The sequence below is a fragment of the Aquarana catesbeiana genome, linkage group LG05 (assembly GCF_042186555.1).
Source record: "Aquarana catesbeiana isolate 2022-GZ linkage group LG05, ASM4218655v1, whole genome shotgun sequence".
NCBI lineage: Eukaryota > Metazoa > Chordata > Amphibia > Anura > Ranidae > Aquarana > Aquarana catesbeiana.
The window spans coordinates 19,892,069-19,911,422 of record NC_133328.1 but is presented as its reverse complement, the minus strand read 5'-3'; the positions used below and the strand labels follow the sequence as shown (position 1 = coordinate 19,911,422).

Here is a 19,354-nt window from a genome sequence, read left to right as displayed (position 1 = left end):
ATGGGGGTTGTCAGCATAATGCTGTTTTAGTGTTAAAGATCTTATAAAGCAATGTAAATCTTTGAACAGGCCAAATTTGTTAGGCCCAACTGAGGGGGAGAAGCCAAGGCCCTTTTGGAGAAGAGTTCAGAAGGGGTGAGGTTATGAGAGAAGAGATTGAAGATTTTTAAAGTGCTAGCTTCTACAATAGCTGCTTTCTTCCCTTCCATCACCAGCACGCCTAGCTGCTCACAGCCCGCCGGTGAGCGAGTCCCTAGTTCGGCTCAGTGCAGTGGGGATATTGGCGCCACCCCCCACTGCCAGGTTTTCCCCATCCGTGGATGTCGTCAGTTTCTCCCTGCTCTGGGATCCTTCCAGAGTCACCGTAAGCTTTTATCTTCTATCCGTTTTAACATTACAAGTGCTTTGACATTTGGTTTACCGTTTCCACATGAATTTTATTGAATAAACTGTTCACATCCTTGCATTACTGCTATTAAGACATTTTCATTGTTTTTAACCCATTGTGCGCTGGTATCTACTGATGGGCACTGATATGCAGCACTGATATGCGGCACTGATGGGCACTAATATGCGGCAATGATAGGCTGCAATGAATGGCATTTATATCAATGCCCTGATTATCGGTGTTGATGTCCCGTAATCGCCGGTTACTGGTTCTCTTCTCCTCACGCTTTCACAGCATGTGAGAAGAAGACTGCCAATAACGGCAGGTCTGTTTACCATGTGAGTAGCGGTGTCCAATCACAGCTGATCACAGTGTAAAGGGCCACTGTGATTGGCCCTTTACCTCTATCTGTGATCAGCTGTTCCTAAAGGGCACATCGATCACAGAGCATGTCTGGGAGGACGTCAATAGACACCCTCCTAGAACCAGCCAATAGTGCTGTAGCCCTCACTTGACTATGGCGCGGTCGGGAAGTGGTTAATGCAGAGAATGCATTACGTAAAAGACCTTCTAGATTTACAATCACTATATCTATATCCTCAGACCAAACTGCTTTGATTGCTTGTTTGAAATGCGAAAGGAACACTGTTCTTTCATATAACTCCTGAAAGAAGAGCTGAGACAGGGTGTTGTGATTTTTACAGGAGCCTGCCAGCCCCTCCCACCTTGACTGAACTTACTTTGGAAAAAAAGGCCAGCAAAAAGAGCCATTTCTTGAAAACAAAATGGTTTGATTAAAAATGTTTAATTGCACATTGAATGGGGGGGGGGGGGGGGAAAGAGGTTACACTTTAGCGTTAAATCTTTAAGTAAAGTTTTGGGATGGGGGAGGAAACACACAGAAAAATACAAACTCCATGCAGGTAGCCCTGGTGAGACTCAATTTAGGACACACATGCACGGTAATGAACGCTCCACCATATGAAGAAAAAGATGAAATACTTGATGCTTGTTCAGTTTTTGCTATAATTTTCATCACATGTACAAAACAGTTATAAAAATAAAATGTCATACTCATTTTTGGATATTATTTACAAAGTCAACCAAATGATAAAAGCAAACCTGTCACCACAGCAAGTAGATCAAACCATCATAAACACTTTCCTGGGTCCTAAGAATTCCCAAACCAAGGAAACTCAAGAAGCTCCAGCTTTAAAGTCTGAATTCAGAATCTCTAACATTCCTCAGTTTAATAATCTGATCATCTCCAGCCAACAGAGGTCCTTGCATTGCTGGAGGGCATGCCAAAACACCTTTATGGATAAAAGCCGGCATTTGCATACCAGTGCCAAGAGTTTAGAGGTTCCTGATGTTCCAAAAGAAAAAGAAGATGACATCTCTTCCAAGTATTTTCAATAGTTTAATCTTGTCACTATAGTAAAGACGCCACATCGCTTTTCGGCCTTTTGACTAAGATCAAGTGTAGTATCTGTTCTTTTTAGTGTCCAGTAGGGGTGCTCTGCCATCGGTCTGGCCTTCTGGCTGGGATGGCTGGCTTTAAGGCTGTGAGGGATCTTCCCCATGGGAAAGAAACCAAATTAAGCGTTTACTGAGTAAGGTGGTGTATTTCCCTGGTGTGGAGGGTACGGAGGGCCCCAGTGCCTTAGGTTCCTTCCTTCCCTGCCTTGGGGGGGGGGGGGGTTCTTTTTGGAAAAGCCCCCCAGCTCGTACTCCTTGGTTGGCTTCACCTGATCATGAGGAGCATGGGCCTATGGGCCTTTTGGCAGTGGGACCCGAGCATGCCTTGCCCCAGTCAGGAGTCTTGAGCGCTAGGGGGTTCAGGGAAGGATCCTTTCACACATCTCAAGTGCACTATTCTGTTGTGTTTATGCACACTTTTTTGCTTCACTTGTGGAGTTTTGTTTTTGTGCACCACACCACGGGTCCAGAAGAAATTTAAAACTAAAAATACATATATATATTTTTTTTTTTTTTTTTTAGAGAGACATCACTTTAAAGCTCATTACTGGGCAAATATTGCAACCCCCCCCGCCTGTGAGAAATGTAGAACTTATGGTCACCAACTCTTAACTCTGGATCAAAAGGCAACCAGAGGCAAACCATAAAACTGAGTAAGCAACAGGGCATACCTGTAAAAATACTTGATCAAAGATGTCGATATTTTGTTTTGGATAGGCTTTAGATTTAAGCCTATTAAAGCCCCTTTTACGCGGGGCGGATCCGTTTGACGGACTCTGATGGCTCAGCAGGGATCAAAGCAGGCGGATCACAGGTCCATCTCTGCTCACTGACATTGACCCTGTCAATGTTCCGCTCTCCTCTATGGGGAGATCGGATGAAAAAGGGCCGCTTGCCGTTTTCAACTGATCCAATCCACCATCCGTCTGGATTTGGTGGACAGGATCGGATAGCAGCGGGTGTCAGCGGACATGTCACCACTGACATCCGCTGCCCCATAGGGGTGAATGGATGGTCTGATTGGGTCCGCCTAAAAACCTGACAGGTGGACCTAATTGGACAGCCCCTGTGAAAATTTCCTTAAACTTCAAAATTCTGCTCGTCATGCTATGCGAACTGAAGTCGCATTTAAAACACAGAAGCACAAAATCCACGTAACCTGACGTTTCTTAAGGTGGCACATAGCAAATTGTCTTTTACATAGAAGACCACATTTCCAGGCAGTTACAGGCCCCTGGAGAGAGGTGCGATTTTGTCTTTGCTCCATGGAGAATCACATGGGGTGAAAGTCGTGGGGTCCAGTGTACGCAGGCAGTTCATATGATGTGTCTTCTGGCATTAAAGAATGGGGTCCATCCCATTCCAGTCTACAACAGCACCTTTCCATCTGAAAAACAAGGCCGGGAGAAGATAGTGTTAAAGCAGCTGAAGTTTAATCAGTTTATATATTTTGCCTTCCCTGGTCCCTCCCTTCCCCTCATCAACATGCTAATGACATTTTTAAATAAAACCTCCCACTGTGTGAATACAAAGATCAGTGCTGCAGCCACTGATCAAGCAGCGGTTATCCGACAGGGTGGTTGATTAGAAGTCAGTTAATAAACAAACTTCTGTTCAGCTGCAGTGACCACACATGGATAGAAATGTGGCTGCTCCCTGCTGAACTGGCTGAATTTTGATCCACCTATGGTAACTGTGGCAGGGCGGCCCTTAACCACTTCCCGACCGGCGCACGCTGATGTACGTCGGCAGAATGGCATGGACAGGCAAATGGGCGTACATGTACGTCCCTTTAAATTTGCCGCCGTGCCATCGCGTACGCGCCGCCGGGACCTCCGTGAGTCGGATCGCGAGTCCCGCGGATTCTATCGCCGCGGGGATACCGCGCGATCGTCTCATGGGGAGGAAGAACGTGGAGATGCTGATGTAAACAAGTATCTCCCCGTTCTGCCTAATGACACTGTCACTGATCTCTGCTCCCTGTGATCGTAGCAGAGATCAGTGACGTGTCACACACAGCCACGCCCCCCCCACAGTTAGAAACACGCCCCCAGGACACTCTTAACCCCTACACTGCCCCCTAGTGGTTAACCCCTTCACTGCCAGTGTCATTTACACAGGAATCAGTGCATTTGTATAGCACTGATTGCTGTATAAATGACAATAGTCCCAAAAATGTGTCAAAATTGTCCGATGTGTCCGCCTCGCAGTCACAATAAAAATTGCTGATCGCTGCCATTACTAGTAAGAAAAAACATTAATAAAAATGCCATAAAACTATCCCCTATTTTGTAGACGCTATAACTTTTGCGCAAACCAATCAATAATCGTTTATTGCGATTTTTTTTACCAAAAATATGTAGAAGAATACATATCGGCCTAAACTGAGGAAAAAAAATGTTTTTTTTATACATTTTTGGGGGATATTTATTATAGCAAAATGTAAAAAATAATGCGTTTTTTTTCAAAATTGGCGCTCTATTTTTGTTTATAGCGCAAAAAATAAAAACCGCAGGGGTGATAAAATACTACCAAAAGAAAGCTCTATTTGTGGGAAAAAAGGACGTAAATTTTGTTTGGGAGCCACGTCGCACGACCGCGCAATTGTCAATTAAAGCGACGCAGTGCCGAATCGCAAAAAGTGCTCTGGTTTTTGGCCAGCAAAATGGTCCGGGGCTTAAGTAGTTATTAAGCGCGAAATCACGTACCTGTATGTGATTTCTTCGGGTCTGGGGCGCATGCCACTGATGACCCTGTCCCGCTGTGATTGGACACAGCGGGAGCCAATCAGCGGGTGCGGCAGACCCAATGTCCGCCGGGACCCGCTGATCATTCCTGAGTCAGACAGATCGACGGTCTGCCTATGTAAACAAGGCAGATCGCTGTTCTGTGACAGAAGAAGACAGAGGTCTTGTGTTTCTGCTAAGCAGGAACACAGATCTCGGTCTTCTTACAGTTAAAGCACCTCCCCCCACAGTTAGAAAGAACTCCCAGGGAACATATTTAACCCTTTGATCGTCCCTGATGTTATCCCCTTCCCTGCCAGTGTCATTAGTACAGTAACAGTGCATACTTTTTAGCACTGATCACTGTATTGGTGTCACTGGTCTCCCAAAAAAAAGTGTCAAAAGTGTGACTTAGTGCCCAATCTGTCTGCCGCAAGACCACTATAAGTCGCTGATCGCCGCTATTCTAGTAAAAAAAAAAATCAATAATAAAAAAATAAATAAATAAATAAAATAAATAGATTTCAACAAAAAATCCATAAATCTATCCCATAGTTTGTAGTCGCAATAACTTTTGTGCAAACCAATCAATATACGCTTATTGGGATTTTTTTTTTTACTAAAAAATATGTAGCAGAACATAGATTGGCCTAAATTGATGAAGAAGTTTGATTTTTAAATTTTTTTATTGGATATGTTTTATAGCAGAAAGTAAAAAAATTATTATTATTTTAAAAATTGTCGGTCTTTTGTTTATAGCGCAAAAAATAAAAACCGCAGAGGTGATCAAACACTACCAAAAGAAGGTTCTATTTGTGGGGAAAAAAAGAACATACATTTTATTTGGGTACAGCATCGCACTATGTGCAATTTTCAGTTAAAGTAACAGTTCTGTATCGCAAAAAAAAAAAAGGTGTGTGTGTGTGTGTGTGTGTGTGTGTAAAACCTTCTGGGGCTGAAGTGGTTAAAGAACTGAAATCCAGTGAATGAAAGGGGTAGGCCAGGGACAATCCACATGGGTAGGGAAGGGTTAGATACTGCTTGAAGCCCTGCATCCCAATAAGTGAGGTGGGATCTATTTGGCTGACTGCAACTTCTAATGCACATTGTGAAAGGCTCACAGTGTGCAGAGAAATCAGAATAAGCAATTTCAGCCCAGGTGAGGAGCCCACCCATGAACACTGAGGGGGAAAACCAGTGCTGTAAACAGAGGAAAAGCCCTGCTGCCTTGTGTCCCCTCCCCACAGCAGACAGTACACATTCAGCTGTATATACAAACAGCAGAGTTTACAGAGTCTCCTCAACCACCCCCAACACCAGCATATCTCCCTATTAAATAAGTCTACCAGGCACTTTAACCCCCTTCCTGCCCAGGCCAATTTTCAGCTTTCAGCGCTGTCACACTTTGAATGAGAGTTTCACGGTCGTGCTACACTGTACCCATAAGACTTTTTTTTTAAACAGATAGAGCTTTCTTTTGGTGGCATTTAATCACCACTGGGGTTTTTAATTTTTTGTTAAACTAACGAAAAAAGAACAAAAATTTGGAAAAAAATAAATTTCTTACTTCGTTTCCGTTATAAAATTTTCTAAATAGGTAACTTTTCTCCTTCACTGTGCACTGATATGCGGTACTGATGGGCATCACTGGTTGGCACTGAGAGGCAGCACTGATAAGCAGCACTGACGAGCACCGATGGGGAGCACTGACGAGCACCAATGGGGAGCACTGACGGGCACCGATGGGGAGCACTGACGGGCACCCATGGGGAGCACTGACGGGCACCCATGGGGAGCACTGACGGGCACCCATGGGGAGCACTGACGGGCACCCCATGGGGAGCACTGACGGGCACCCATGGGGAGCACTGACGGGCACCCATGGGGAGCACTAATGGGCACCGATAAGCAGCACTGATGGGCACTGATTGGCAGTAATGGAGGGAGAGATGTCACCGCTCTAGGAGTGTTTAACAGACAAGCAGTAGATATCCTCTCGGTTCGGAAGCCGTAGGTGCTGGCGATTGCCAATAGCAGAAAACAGGAACAAGTTCTGGACAGCCGCACTCTTGAAAAATTAGCCTTGTTTATTAGGAAAAATTCACATCAAAAACAAAAATAACAGCGGAAAAAGAGCTGATGTTTCGCACCAACATTAGTGCTCATTCATAGCTGGTACGGATTGGCAGTACTGATAATCAGGACACTGATGACTAGAGCCCTGATTATCAGTGTAGATGTCCCCTGTGTGGATTTGTCAGTTATCGGCTCTCCTCTCCTCATGCCAGCTGCTGATAACCAGCAAATCTTGTTTACACTATGATCAGCTGTGATTGGACACAGCTGGTCACATGGGAAAAAGCTGCTGTGATTGGCTCTTTACCCCGATCTGTGATCAGCTGTGTATGGAGGACACAACAATCACAGATCCCTGCCGATGCATGCCGAAGGGGGATCAACGGGAGGACGTCTTTCAGCTACAGCGTGGGCGGGAAGAGGTTAATAAAAAAAACATCATGGCAATAAATGAGATCTCCAAAATATTTTCTCAAATATCTCTCAAAATGCCTCCAATCAAACCAAAGGGGGTCATTTTTGGGGGTGTTTGTACTGTCCTGGCACAAACCAAAGGGGGTCATTTTTGGGGGTGTTTGTACTGTCCTGGCATTTTAGGGCATCAAAAAAGGTGATAAGCAGTTCAAATATGTTGGCCTTTTCCTTTGGTAGGATTGAATAACCACTGAGCTTTTCATTTTTTACCATGAAAAGAAGGTTCTGTCTCAAACAATGATATACAATTTGAGTACCATGTTACAGGACTGAGTAACGGTAAGTCCCCTTTCACACTGAGCCGCCTAGGGCGTCAGCGGTAAAGCGGCGCTTTTTTTAGTGCCGCTTTACCGTCATTTTAGCGGCGTGATTCGTTAAAACCGCCCCGCTAGCGGCCGAAAAGGGGTTAAATCCGCCCGCAAAGCACCGCCGGAGCAGCGTTTTGCCGGCGGTATCACAGCGCTGCCCCATTGATTTCAATGGGGAGCAGCGGTGGAGGAGCGGTGAGTTCACCGCTCCAAAGAAGCTGCTGGCAGGACTTTTTGTGACGCCCTGCCAGCGCACCACTCCAGTGCGAAAGCCCTCGGGCTTTCGCACTGGAGTGAATGGAGTCGCTTTTTTCAGGCGCTATGCAGGCGCCATTTTTAGCGCTGTAGCGCCTGAAAAATGCCCGCAGTGTGAAAGGGGTCTTAGTCAAGCTAATACAGCACTGGAACATGGCCTGAAAAGGAAGGGGGTACAAGGTGCTGGTATTGAGGTGGTTTAGGTCCCACATGTAAGGTATTGTAGGTATGACAAGTAAACACACAGAACCTGAAAGCAATAAATATCAGCTGTACTCACTTGGTCCTGATACAAAACTCCAGCGGAGGAACCAACTCATTGTCTTCATCTTCTACATAATTCCCTGAGGTATCTGAAAAGACAGGAGGAGCAGAGGTGAGATGAGAGAGCCATGGCTTGTCTAGAAGTCACAGAGCTGCCGATACAATAAAGACGGGTCTGGACTCTGCACCGCCCTCCAGAGATTGGCGGATCAAACCCAAATCACTGAAACCCTTTATATGTTTTTACTGTACATGTTAATATATAGTTTAAAAACTGGATTTGAATCTTTTTAAATCTCCAACTTTTATTAAAAAAAAAAAAAAAATCCTTGTGATGCCGACATGTAGATCCTTGTTTGTCCCGTGATCTACTCCAAGAAAAGGATTTTACAGATAATCTGTAGGAAAAATCTTTATCGTACATCACAGGGCACAGAGCAGCCATTGCTATCTGGGACATCCCAAAGCAATGCCCTTGAGGGGAGGGAGACACCATCGCAGAAACTGCCACTATTACTGCTTGTAATATTCTGAGGCCGAAGGCAGTATCCTCCACATTCTTGACATCCACCTGGTAAAAACCCTGTGGATTTATAAACCAAAGACCAACAGGGGTCTTGCACACCTCGGCCCCTGACACCTAATGGCGGATGGCCCAAGATACTCCCCCACACCTGGTAGAGAATCTTTGCCCAGAGAAAAAAAAAAAAGGGATTTTGTCCTTTAACCACTTCAACCCCCGGAAAATTTGGCTGTTCAATGACCAGGCCATTTTTTGCGATACGGCGCGCGACGTTGTACCCAAATAAAATTGATGTCCTTTTTTTTCCCCACAAATAGCTTTCTTTTGGTGGTATTTGATCACTTCTGCAGTTTTTATTTTTTGCGCTATAAACAAAAGAAGAGCGACAATTTTGAAAAAAAAAAAACCAAAAAACAAAAACACAATATCTTTTACTTTTTGCTATAATAAATATCCCAAATTAAAAAAAAAAAAAAAAAAAAATCCTCAGTTTAGGCCAATATATACTCTTCTACATATTTTTGGTAAAATAAAAAAATAAAAAAATAAAATCGTTTGGTTTGCGCAAAAGTTATAGTGTCTGCAAAATAGGGGATAGATTTATGGCATTTTTATTATTATTTTGTTTTTTTTACTAGTAATGGTGGCGATCTGCGATTTTTAAATCGGGACTGATATTGCAGCGGACAAATTGGACACTTTTGACACATTTTTGGGACCACTGACAATTATACAGAGATCAGAGCTATAAAAATGCACCGATTACTGTATAAATGTCACTGGCAGGGAAGGGGTTAACTGTGTTCCCTCACTGTGTTCTAACTGTAGGGGGGATGGGACAGTCTAGGGAGAGAGGGAGAGAGAGAGAGAGAGAGAGAGGGAGAGGGAGAGAGAGAGGGAGAGGGAGAGAGGGAGAGAGGGAGGGAGGGAGGGAGAGAGGGAGGGAGAGAGGGAGGGAGGGAGAGAGGGAGGGAGGGAGAGAGGGAGGGGAGGGAGAGAGGGAGGGAGGGAGAGAGGGAGAGAGGGAGGGAGGGAGGGGAGAGAGAGAGAGAGAGAGAGAGAGAGAGAGAGAGAGAGAGAGAGAGAGAGAGAGAGAGAGAGAGAGAGAGAGAGAGGGAGAGGGAGAGGGGAGAGGGAGAGGGAGAGGGAGAGGGAGAGGGGAGAGGGAGAGGGAGAGGGAGAGAGAGAGAGAGAGAGAGAGAGAGAGAGAGAGAGAGAGATGGACGTCGGCGGCTGAAAATCCCGAAACCCATCTTGGTACACCCTACCCCCCTTGGTAACACACTATCTGTCTCTACTCCCCTGAAAGAACCGGGATGTGTAAATATATACACACACACATCTTGGTTCTCACTCTGTCACTAGCGATCATGGTTGCCCCGGCGGTAATCGCGCCTGCCAGGCACTCGCATCGGCTCCAGGCACACGCGTCCCTAGTGGCCAAAAGGAAAAGCGACGTAAAGGTAACGTCGATTTGCCCAGCCGAGCCAACCTGCCACAGTAAAACTGCGGCGGCTGCTCCGGAAGAGGTTAAACCATAGGCGTCAATGATAAACTGGCAGATCCACTGCTAAATATTCAATGCCGCCTGTCCTTCCTGGGCTCTTCTGGCAGCACAAACCAGGATTCCTGACCTGTGCCAACAACTCAAGTAGATCCTGAGCACCTAAACTACCTCTAGAGTATGTAGTGATCTTTCTCCTGCCGAGCATAGGGTGCATTAAGGTGAAAAAACACGAAGCTTTACAACCCCTTTAAGTCCTTTAACCACAAGCAATATGCAAGCCCTATTAAAAGAGGAAATGTTTTCAGCCTCTGAAATGCGTTGGATATTTATGTGATCATATGATGAATTTAAAAAAAGTTGCCTGGACTCTTGCACCTTTTGATCTGATAACTCCTGTTATGTTTTTACATTTTTAGATTTAGATATTTGTCTGTGTCCAGTTCTTGATTTTCCCTCACTTTCTGTCTGGTAAAGAAAAAAAAAAAAAAAACTCTTATCAGGAGGACAAGAAGCGAAGGAAATCCTCTGAGCCCCAGATAACAGGGCAGTTGTTAAGGTGTGTGGGAGAAACCAGCGAGATCAACACTCCCTAAAATATGGTTTCTATAGGAATTCAGGATTGGAAGTTTGGCGGCAAAGATGGGAGGAGAAAGTCGCTTTAACCGCTTGCCGACCGTATAACTTAGACATACGGTGGCAAGGCGGCCCTGCTGCTCCAGATCCGCCACTTCGGGGTAGTGGGCACGTACCACTGGTGACCCAGCTGTGCTGCGATTAAAACACAGCAGAAGCCAATCAGAGGATGTTGGCCAATAGATCACTGCCGGGACCCGCTGATCTTCCGGAAAAAACACACAGGACAAGGCTCTGCCTATGTAAACAAGGCAGAGCTCTGTTCTGTCACCAGGGAAGTAATGGATTTTTTTCTGCACAAAGCAGGGAATGAAATCTATTACCTCCCTTAGTGAAAGCACCTCACACAGTACACACATAAACACTGGTTAGGCACACATTTAACCCTTTGCTAGCCCTAGATGTTTAACCACTTCAATACCAGGCACTTAGACACCTTCCCGCCCAGACCAATTTTCAGCTTTCAGCGCTGTCGCAATTTGAATGACAATTGCGCGGTCATGCTACACTGTACCCAAACAAATTTTTTATCATTTTGTTCCCACAAATAGAGCTTTCTTTTGGTGGTATTTGATCACCTCTGCGGTTTTTATTTTTTGCGCAACAAATAAAAAAAGACTGAAAATTTTGAAAAAAAACAAGTTTTTCTTTGTTTCTGTTAAAACTTTTTGTAAATAAATACGTTTTCTTCTTCAATGATGGGCACTGATATGGCTGCACTGACAGGCACTGATACAGCGGCACTGATGGGCACAGATGAGGTGGCACCGATGAGGTGGCACTGACGGGCACTGATAGGCGGCACTGATGGGCACTGATAGGTGGCACTGATAGGTGGCACTGGTATGCGGCACTGATGGGCACTCATAGGTGGCACGGATGGGCACTTATAGGCGGCACTGATGGGCACTCATAGGTGGCATTGATGGGCACTCGTAGGTGGCATTGATTGTTACTTATGGGTGGCACTGATAGTTGGCACAGATGGGCACGGATGGGCACTGATAGATGGGCACTGATGGGCACGGATGGGCACTGACAGGTGGCATGAATGGACACTGATGGGTGGCACTGATGGCATTGCTTATTTGCAGTGATGCCCCTAAGGGTGGCATTTCTGGGCATCACTGCAACATAATTGTGCCAATCAGTGCCCATTTGTGGGCACTGATTGGCACAGATTTGGCACACTGGGCACATGTGGATGGCCATGGGGTACATACCTGGCCATCCACATGTTGCCCCTTCCCTGGTGGTCCTAGTGGCGATCCCTGGTGGTCCAGTGTGGTGATCTGCGGGGGGGCTGCGCTGATAAACAATCAGCGCAGACCCCCCCTGCCAGGAGAGCCGCCGATCGGCTCTCCTCTACTTGCGTCTGTCAGACGCGAGTGAGGAAGAGCCGATCAACGGCTCTTCCTATTGACAGCGTGATCAGCCGTGATTGGACACGGCTGATCACGTGGTAAAGAGTCTCCGCCGGAGGCTTTTTACCAAGATCAGTGTAGCGGTGTGTCAGACTGACACACCGCTCCACCGATCGCCGCGATGCGCGCCCCCGGGGGCGCGCTGCGGCATGTTATCCTGCTGGACGTCATATGACGTCCAGTCAGGATAACAGAACCACTTCCCGGACGTCAATCCGCTATAGGGCGGGCGGGAAGTGGTTAACCACTTCCCAGCCAGTGTCATTAGTACAATGCACAGTGCACATTTTAGCACTGATCACTGTATTAGTGTCAGAATGTCCGCAGCAATATCGCAGTCCTGCTATTAGTTGCTGGTTACTGCCATTACTAGAATAAAAAAAAAAAAAAAAAAAAAAAAAAGATTCCGGTATATGTACCATAGTTTGTAGACGAGATAACTTTTGCACAAACCAATCAATATATACGCTTATTAGGATTTTTTTTAATCAAAAATATGTAGCAAAATACATATTGGCCTAAATTTATGAAGAAATTTGTTTACATTTTTTTTATTGGATGTGTTTTATAGCAGAAAGTAACAAATATTGTTTTTTTTTTCAAAATTGTGGTTTTTTTTGTTTATAGCGCATAAAATAAAAACCGCAGAGGTGATCAAATACCACCAAAAGAAAGCTCTATTTGTGGGGAAAAAAAATGACATAAATTTAATTTATGTACAGTGTCGCACGACCGCTCAATTGTCAGTTAAAGTAACGCAGTGCGGTATTGAAAAAAATGGCCTGGTCGTGAAGGGGGGTAAATCTCCCGGAGGTAAAAGTGGTTAAAGTGAGATAACTTATTTTCAAAACTCACCAATTGTGAGGCGAATCTCCTCCTGTTGATTCGCCAGTCCGTCATAGTAATATAGGTCAAATTTTCGTTCCGCTCTCCAGTCGCTCACTAAATTCTTCTTCAAGCAAAATAGGACGCTAAAGTGACTCTCACTGCAGACCACCCAGATAGGATACTTTGGGGTCTTGAGATAGGAACCAACCTGAAGGAAAAATAAAAAACTGTATGTCTGGGGAAAATAAAAACGGAAAAAAAAAAACGGAAAAAAAAAAAAACACATCCAATAGATTTCTGCAATGAATGCCAATCTCCCCACGTTTTATCCTTTAAAGCTGAAAGGCTCCACCTGAATAGCTGGAAGTGTTACACTGACGCCGGGTGTACCACACATAAAACGTATCTGATGCGAGGTCTGCTTCAAAGCTGTGCAAGGCCTTCCCTGTAGTCTTGTCTGTTGTATCGGCTCCTCTCCTGGACTGAAATGGCTAACTCTGATTTCACTGCACACTGTGAGCTTCTCACAATGTGCATTAAAATATGCAGCAAGTAAAGCCCACCTCATTATCCAGTTGGAGGACATCTATCAAACATCTAGATCTCTCCTTACCTGACTAACCCAGGTAGAACCTTTTCATTCATTGGATTTCAGTTTTTTCTATTATGGAGCCTCTGCATTGTGTATGGGTGTTGCCGCCTAGGGTGGTCGGCATGTAAATACAGTCTGCCTAGGAATGTCCACTACTGCAGTCCTACAATCTCCCATCAAGGCATTGGTGGTCAAGTGTTTTGATATGGGGGGCCTTAAGTGCAGACCTTGACATCACCAAGGAGCCGCACATAAAATTGAGTGAATATTCAGTGTCAGAGGAAGAAGATAAACAACAGGATATAGTCAAAGACTATGGGAATGACATAAGAGATGGTCAGAGATTGCGAACGTGATACAAGAGATGGTCAGAGACTGCAGACATGATAAAAGAGATGGTCAGAGACTGCAGACATGATAAAAGAGATGGTCAGAGACTGCAGACATAGTACAGGAGATGGTCAGAGACTGCAGATATAGTACAGGAGATGGTCAGAGACTGCAGACATAGTACAGGAGATGGTCAGAGACTGCAGACATAGTACAGGAGATGATCAGAGACTGTGGACATGATACAGGAGATGGTCAGTGACTGCAGACATAGTACAGGAGATGCCCAGAGACTGCAGACATGATACAGGAGATGGTCAGAGACTGCAGACATAGTACAGGAGATGGTCAGAGACTGCAGACAGGATACAGGAGATGCCCAGAGACTGCAGACATGATACAGGAGATGGTCAGAGACTGGAGACATGATACAGGAGATGCCCGAGACTGCAGACATGATACAGGAGATGGTCAGAGACTGCAGACATGATACAGGAGATGGTCAGAGACTGCAGACATGATACAGGAGATGGTCAGAGACTGCAGACATGATACAGGAGATGGTCAGAGACTGCAGACATGATACAGGAGATGGTCAGAGACTGCAGACATGATACAGGAGATGGTCAGAGACTGCAGACGTGATACAGGAGATGGTCAGAGACTGCAGACATGATACAGGAGATGGTCAGAGACTGCAGACGTGATACAGGAGATGGTCAGAGACTGCTTTCTTGCTGGAGAAGACTGTGAACATGCTATAGAAGTTGTTGGAGACTGGGGACATGCTTCAGGAGAAAGTCAGTGACTGCAGACATATTATACAAGATAAATCATTGCTATAACAAGACTATAGGAAAACACAGATTATAGTCTGAAGGGTCTCCGAGGGCCGCAAAAAAATAAAAAAAAAAAAAAACCCAAAAAAGGGATACATGCGCCCACCCCACAGGTTGGGCACCAAGGCATATTGGTATCTTCATAAATACTCCAAACTCGCTGCTTGCATCAGGGCTGAGGGCCTTGAGAGCAGTAATGAGGCAGGGTGCTGTGATGTTTTCAGGAATGTACATCATCCTGCCTACCCCTCCCACCAGCCATCATCTGCTTGCATTGCATAAAGAAGCACAAAGACCCAGTGCCTACATCACCAAATCTAAAATGAGATATGTAGGAAGGATAGAAAAAGTTGAATTTAAAAATGTAATGTAATGTAGCAAGTTAATGTGGAGGGGAGGGAGGAACCAGAGAAGGCAAAATAGTTCAGGTTTAGGGCCAGTTCACACCACATGCAGTCCAGTGTGTTTTTTTTCTGCATCAAAAACACGTGGAAAGAAGGTTATATGGTTTTCACTGGCAAAGTTCACACCAGTGCTTGCAGTTCCAGTAAAAAAAAAAAAAAAAAAAAAAAAAAACTTAAGTACAATATGCTGCATTTTTCCTGCACTGGACTGGACCACTGTAAAATGCATCAAAAACGCACCAGAATGCACCTAAATGCTCCAAAAATGCACTGCAACACACTTGTCCTTATTTAACCACTTGCCGACCAGCTGCCGCAGTTGTACTGCGGCAGAATGGCACAGGCAGGCGAATCGCTGTTATGTTACGTCGGTTCCAAAGGTGGCCACTAGGGGCGCGCGCGCCGGCTGCTCGCCCCTGGAGCCGATGCGAGTGTCCGGCAATCTCGATGACCGCCGGGCTCCTGCGATCGCTCGTAACACAGCGAGAACTGGATCTGTGTGTGTAAACACACAGATCCCGGTTCTCTGAGGGGAGAAGTGACAGATCGGGTGTTCATACAAAGTATGAACAGCGATCTGTCATCTCCCCTAGTCAGTCCCATCCCTCCTTCAGTTAGAACACACACTAGGGAACACAATTAACCCCTTGATCTCCCCCTAGTGGTTAACCCCTTCACTGCCAGTGACATTTTTACAGTAATCAATGCATTTTTATAGCACTGATCGCTGTATTAATGCCAATGGTCCCAAAAATGTGTAAAAAGTGTCTGATGTGTCCGCCATAATGTCGCAGTCACGATAAAAAAATCGCAGATCGCCACCATTACTAGTAAAAAAAAAAAAAATAATAATAATAAAAATGCTATAAATCTATTCCCTATATTGTAGATGCTATAACTTTTGCGCAAACCAATCAATATACGCTTATTGCTATTTTTTTTTATCAAGAATATGTAGAAGAATACATATCGGCCCAAACTGAGAAAAAATGTGCTTTTTTTTTTAAAAATGGGGATATTTATTATAGCAAAAAGTAAAAGATATTGTGTTTTTTTTTTCAAAATTGTCCCTCCTTTTTTGTTTATAGCGCAAAAAATAAAAGCCGCAGAGATGATCAAATGCCACCAAAAGAAAGCTCTATTTGTGGGGAAAAAAAGGACGTCAATTTTGTTTGGGTACAATGTCGCACGACCGCGCAAATGTCAGTTAAAATGACGCAGTGCCAAATCGCAAAAAGTGCTCTGGTCAGGAAGAGGGTAAAATCTTCCGGGGCTGAAGCGGTTAACCTTAAGAAAAAAAAAAAAAAAGCACTGGTCTGCATCAAAAACACGCATGCAGAGAAGCACCTGGAACGCATCTGGACTGCGTTTCTATGGTGTGAACTGGCCCTTAACAATGCTGCAAATACAGAAAAATACCTGTTGACCTGCCTAAAATCCAGTGTGCTCCTGTTAGAGCTGTTGAGCACTGGTGCCCTTAACTTCCAAGCAGTGCTGTTGGCTCTACCCAATTCACGTTTGTGGACTACAGCACACTCTCCTCTATGCTTTGGGGATGATGAGAGGGGGAATAGTTCTGTACTTCAGAGAAGACACACTTTGTCAGGGCTCAGTTCTGACTCACTAAATTTGTACAATCTGAGCTTCAGCTACTGAGCTCTTCAAACATTAGGCTGTTTTCAATAAAGCAGTTAAACATAAAATTGGAAAAACAGCTGAAAAGCAGCCTAGAGAGCCATACTAATAAACACCTAAAACATTTGTTCTGCAGACTCTTCCAGTGTTTTTATTTTGCCCAAAAAAAAAAAACTTGTATTCTGGGAGAATTGAGTACTTACCTGGCACACGCTGTAATGTTCAAAGAGGGAGAGAAAGCCAATATCACTGCGGCTGGAGACCCCCTTTAGGACAGTGCTGTTCCCATTCCCAGAATCAAGCTCCATGACGTCATTGAAGACGTTGGACACAGCTCTACCTCCCAGGATGAGATTGACGAGCTCCTGTGATAAATGATGAAGCAGACAACCCATTTATTAGGAGAACTGAACAGAGATCAATAACATGCCCACCGTTTCTATGGCACCAAGATTTCCAGGTGAGCAGAAATACCGTTCTGTTGTGATATTGGTAAACGTATCATAAGAAGAAGGAACCTCCCCTCCCCCCAAGGAACTATGGGAAGAATTCTTCACCCTGTATATGCACAAATCATTTATATAATGCAATTCATCTTCCATTCTGACTGCACCATTAAAGATAACGTATAGTGGTTTAGTACATCTTTTCTTTTATTATGCCCAATATTGACATGTAAATATTGGTTAGTTTAGTTTTAGTAAAACATTAAACCTTGCATATTAATACTATGCTGTCTTCTATATGGCCAGCGAGGGGAGCTCTAGTCTCCTTATCAGACATTCAGCTGCTTCAGCTTTCAGCTGTGCTGCAACGCAGGCAAGGAGAGCTACTGTGCAGAGTAACAAGGGGCTAAGTGGTCAGCACTTCCGCCTAGCAGCACTAGGGTCGTCAGTTTAAAATCCAACCACGACACTACCTGCCTGGAGTTTGCATGTTCTCCCTGTGCGGGTTTCCTCTGGGTCCTCCGGTTTCCTCCCACACTCCAAAGACATGCTGGTAGGTTAACTGGCTTCTGTCTAAAATGACCCTAGTATGTGAGTTAGTGGCCTTAGATTGTAGGCCCCTTCAGGACAGGAACTGATGTGATTGTACAATATGTATGTAAAGTGCTGTCTGAATTGATGGCGCTATACAAGTACCTGTAATACATAATACAGCAGGTGTGGGGGGGGGGGGCTGGAATGCAGTGGGTTCTAGTACTAGGCAATTCATTACAGGTACAGTAAAACCTCGGATTGCGAGTAACACAATACAAGCTGTTTTTTTTTGTTTTTTTTAATATCCTGACGCAGTTTGCGAGCGTTGTCTCGCAAGACGAGCAGGATTTAAGCTTCTGGAGTGTGCAGTACCGCATTTGGCCAGAGATGTGGAGGCGCCAGTGACACTCGGAGCCACTCAGAGCTGTTTATTTAAAAGGGAAGTATGGGATTTGTTTTTTCCCACCCAAGAATCATACTTACCTAGGTGGACGCAGCATTGCCCCGATGCTGCATCTGTCCCCCGCCGGCTCTAAGACTAAGAACCAATCGATCAAACATCGCCGATTGCTCGGTTTTCAGAGTTACCTAAGCAGAAAGCTAGTAAGAGACAGTCTCTGGCTCTCTGCTCTGCACAGGAGCGGATGCTCTCATCGGCTTTCTCAGCGGCATTTGGGTGGATCTCGAGCACATGGTTGTGATCTCTCCCGAGTCTGGACCGGCTCTGTGATGTCAGTTAACAGGGGGCTTCAGCCCGCTGTCTGCTGAAAACGAATCACAGGGGTTCAGAATGAACTGCACTCATGTGATCCACAGAAGTACAAGCCAAACAAGCTTTGGCTGTGCTTCTCCTTTAACTACCCCATTAATCACCAATGTAGGGTCATTTTCGTACGTCTATTAATCACTGATACAAGGGTATTTATTACTCTGTCTGACCTCTGACACCAATGCCTTATTTTACTCTCACTGACAACTGAAGTAAGGGTATGTTTTACTTCCAATGAAGCGGGGCAGTTATTGCTCCCACTGACAGCTGACGCAGGGGTAAATTTTTTTACTCCTAACCATTGACACCGTGGTACTCTATTTTATAAACCCATCAACCACTAGTGAAGGGGCGCATTATCTCTCACTGTCCTACAATGCCAGGGCATTTTTATTCAAGCCTACTGACCACAGTCTGACCCCCAAACAGTGTGATATGGACAGTGAACTGGCCCTTTATTTAAAAAAAAAAAATTTGAGGACCCCCCAGGTCTAGTGTGTACGTAGCACCGAGGTTCAGGTCACTAAATGGACCTTCTTGTGTCAGCCTAGCATTTTAGGACATACAAAACTCTGCTCTGTCTGCAGTCTCTGCTTGTAAAAATGAAACAAGACTTGTGTATTTCATGGCAGTGATGCCTCTGAATGACTTACTTGTGTACAATAAGCATGAGCACCAATTAGGCAGTTGGTGGGAACGTCAAAGTCTCTCTGGACCCTGTAAACAGAAGGCAAATCCAGTGTAAGTAGAAGGGGGCTGGTAAAAATAAGAGGTTCTGCAGTGAGAATCAGTGAAAAGAACGAGTAATTGTGAAGTTACAGTGTGTTTAAGCCAACAAACTGTTATAAATCCGGCAAAGCCTTTCTCTTGTATCTACTGATGGTGAACACAAAATACTCTGTTAACAAGTCCATAGAAAA

At 44.8% G+C, this 19,354-nt stretch overlaps 1 protein-coding gene and 1 pseudogene across 1 annotated transcript in view; one reads left to right on the top strand and one right to left on the bottom strand.

Annotated features, from left to right (window-relative positions):
• Positions 1-1,394: 1,394 nt before the first annotated feature.
• Positions 1,395-19,354, bottom strand: part of MINDY4 (MINDY lysine 48 deubiquitinase 4) — a gene marked incomplete in the record, with an annotated part of 55,368 nt that continues 37,408 nt past the window's right edge. The window contains 5 exon segments of the mRNA XM_073629499.1: positions 1,395-3,254; positions 7,987-8,059; positions 12,913-13,093; positions 16,889-17,050; positions 19,088-19,151. Of these exon segments, the coding sequence (XP_073485600.1) occupies positions 3,206-3,254; positions 7,987-8,059; positions 12,913-13,093; positions 16,889-17,050; positions 19,088-19,151 (529 nt within the window).
• Positions 1,839-2,071, top strand: LOC141146460 (U2 spliceosomal RNA; annotated as a pseudogene).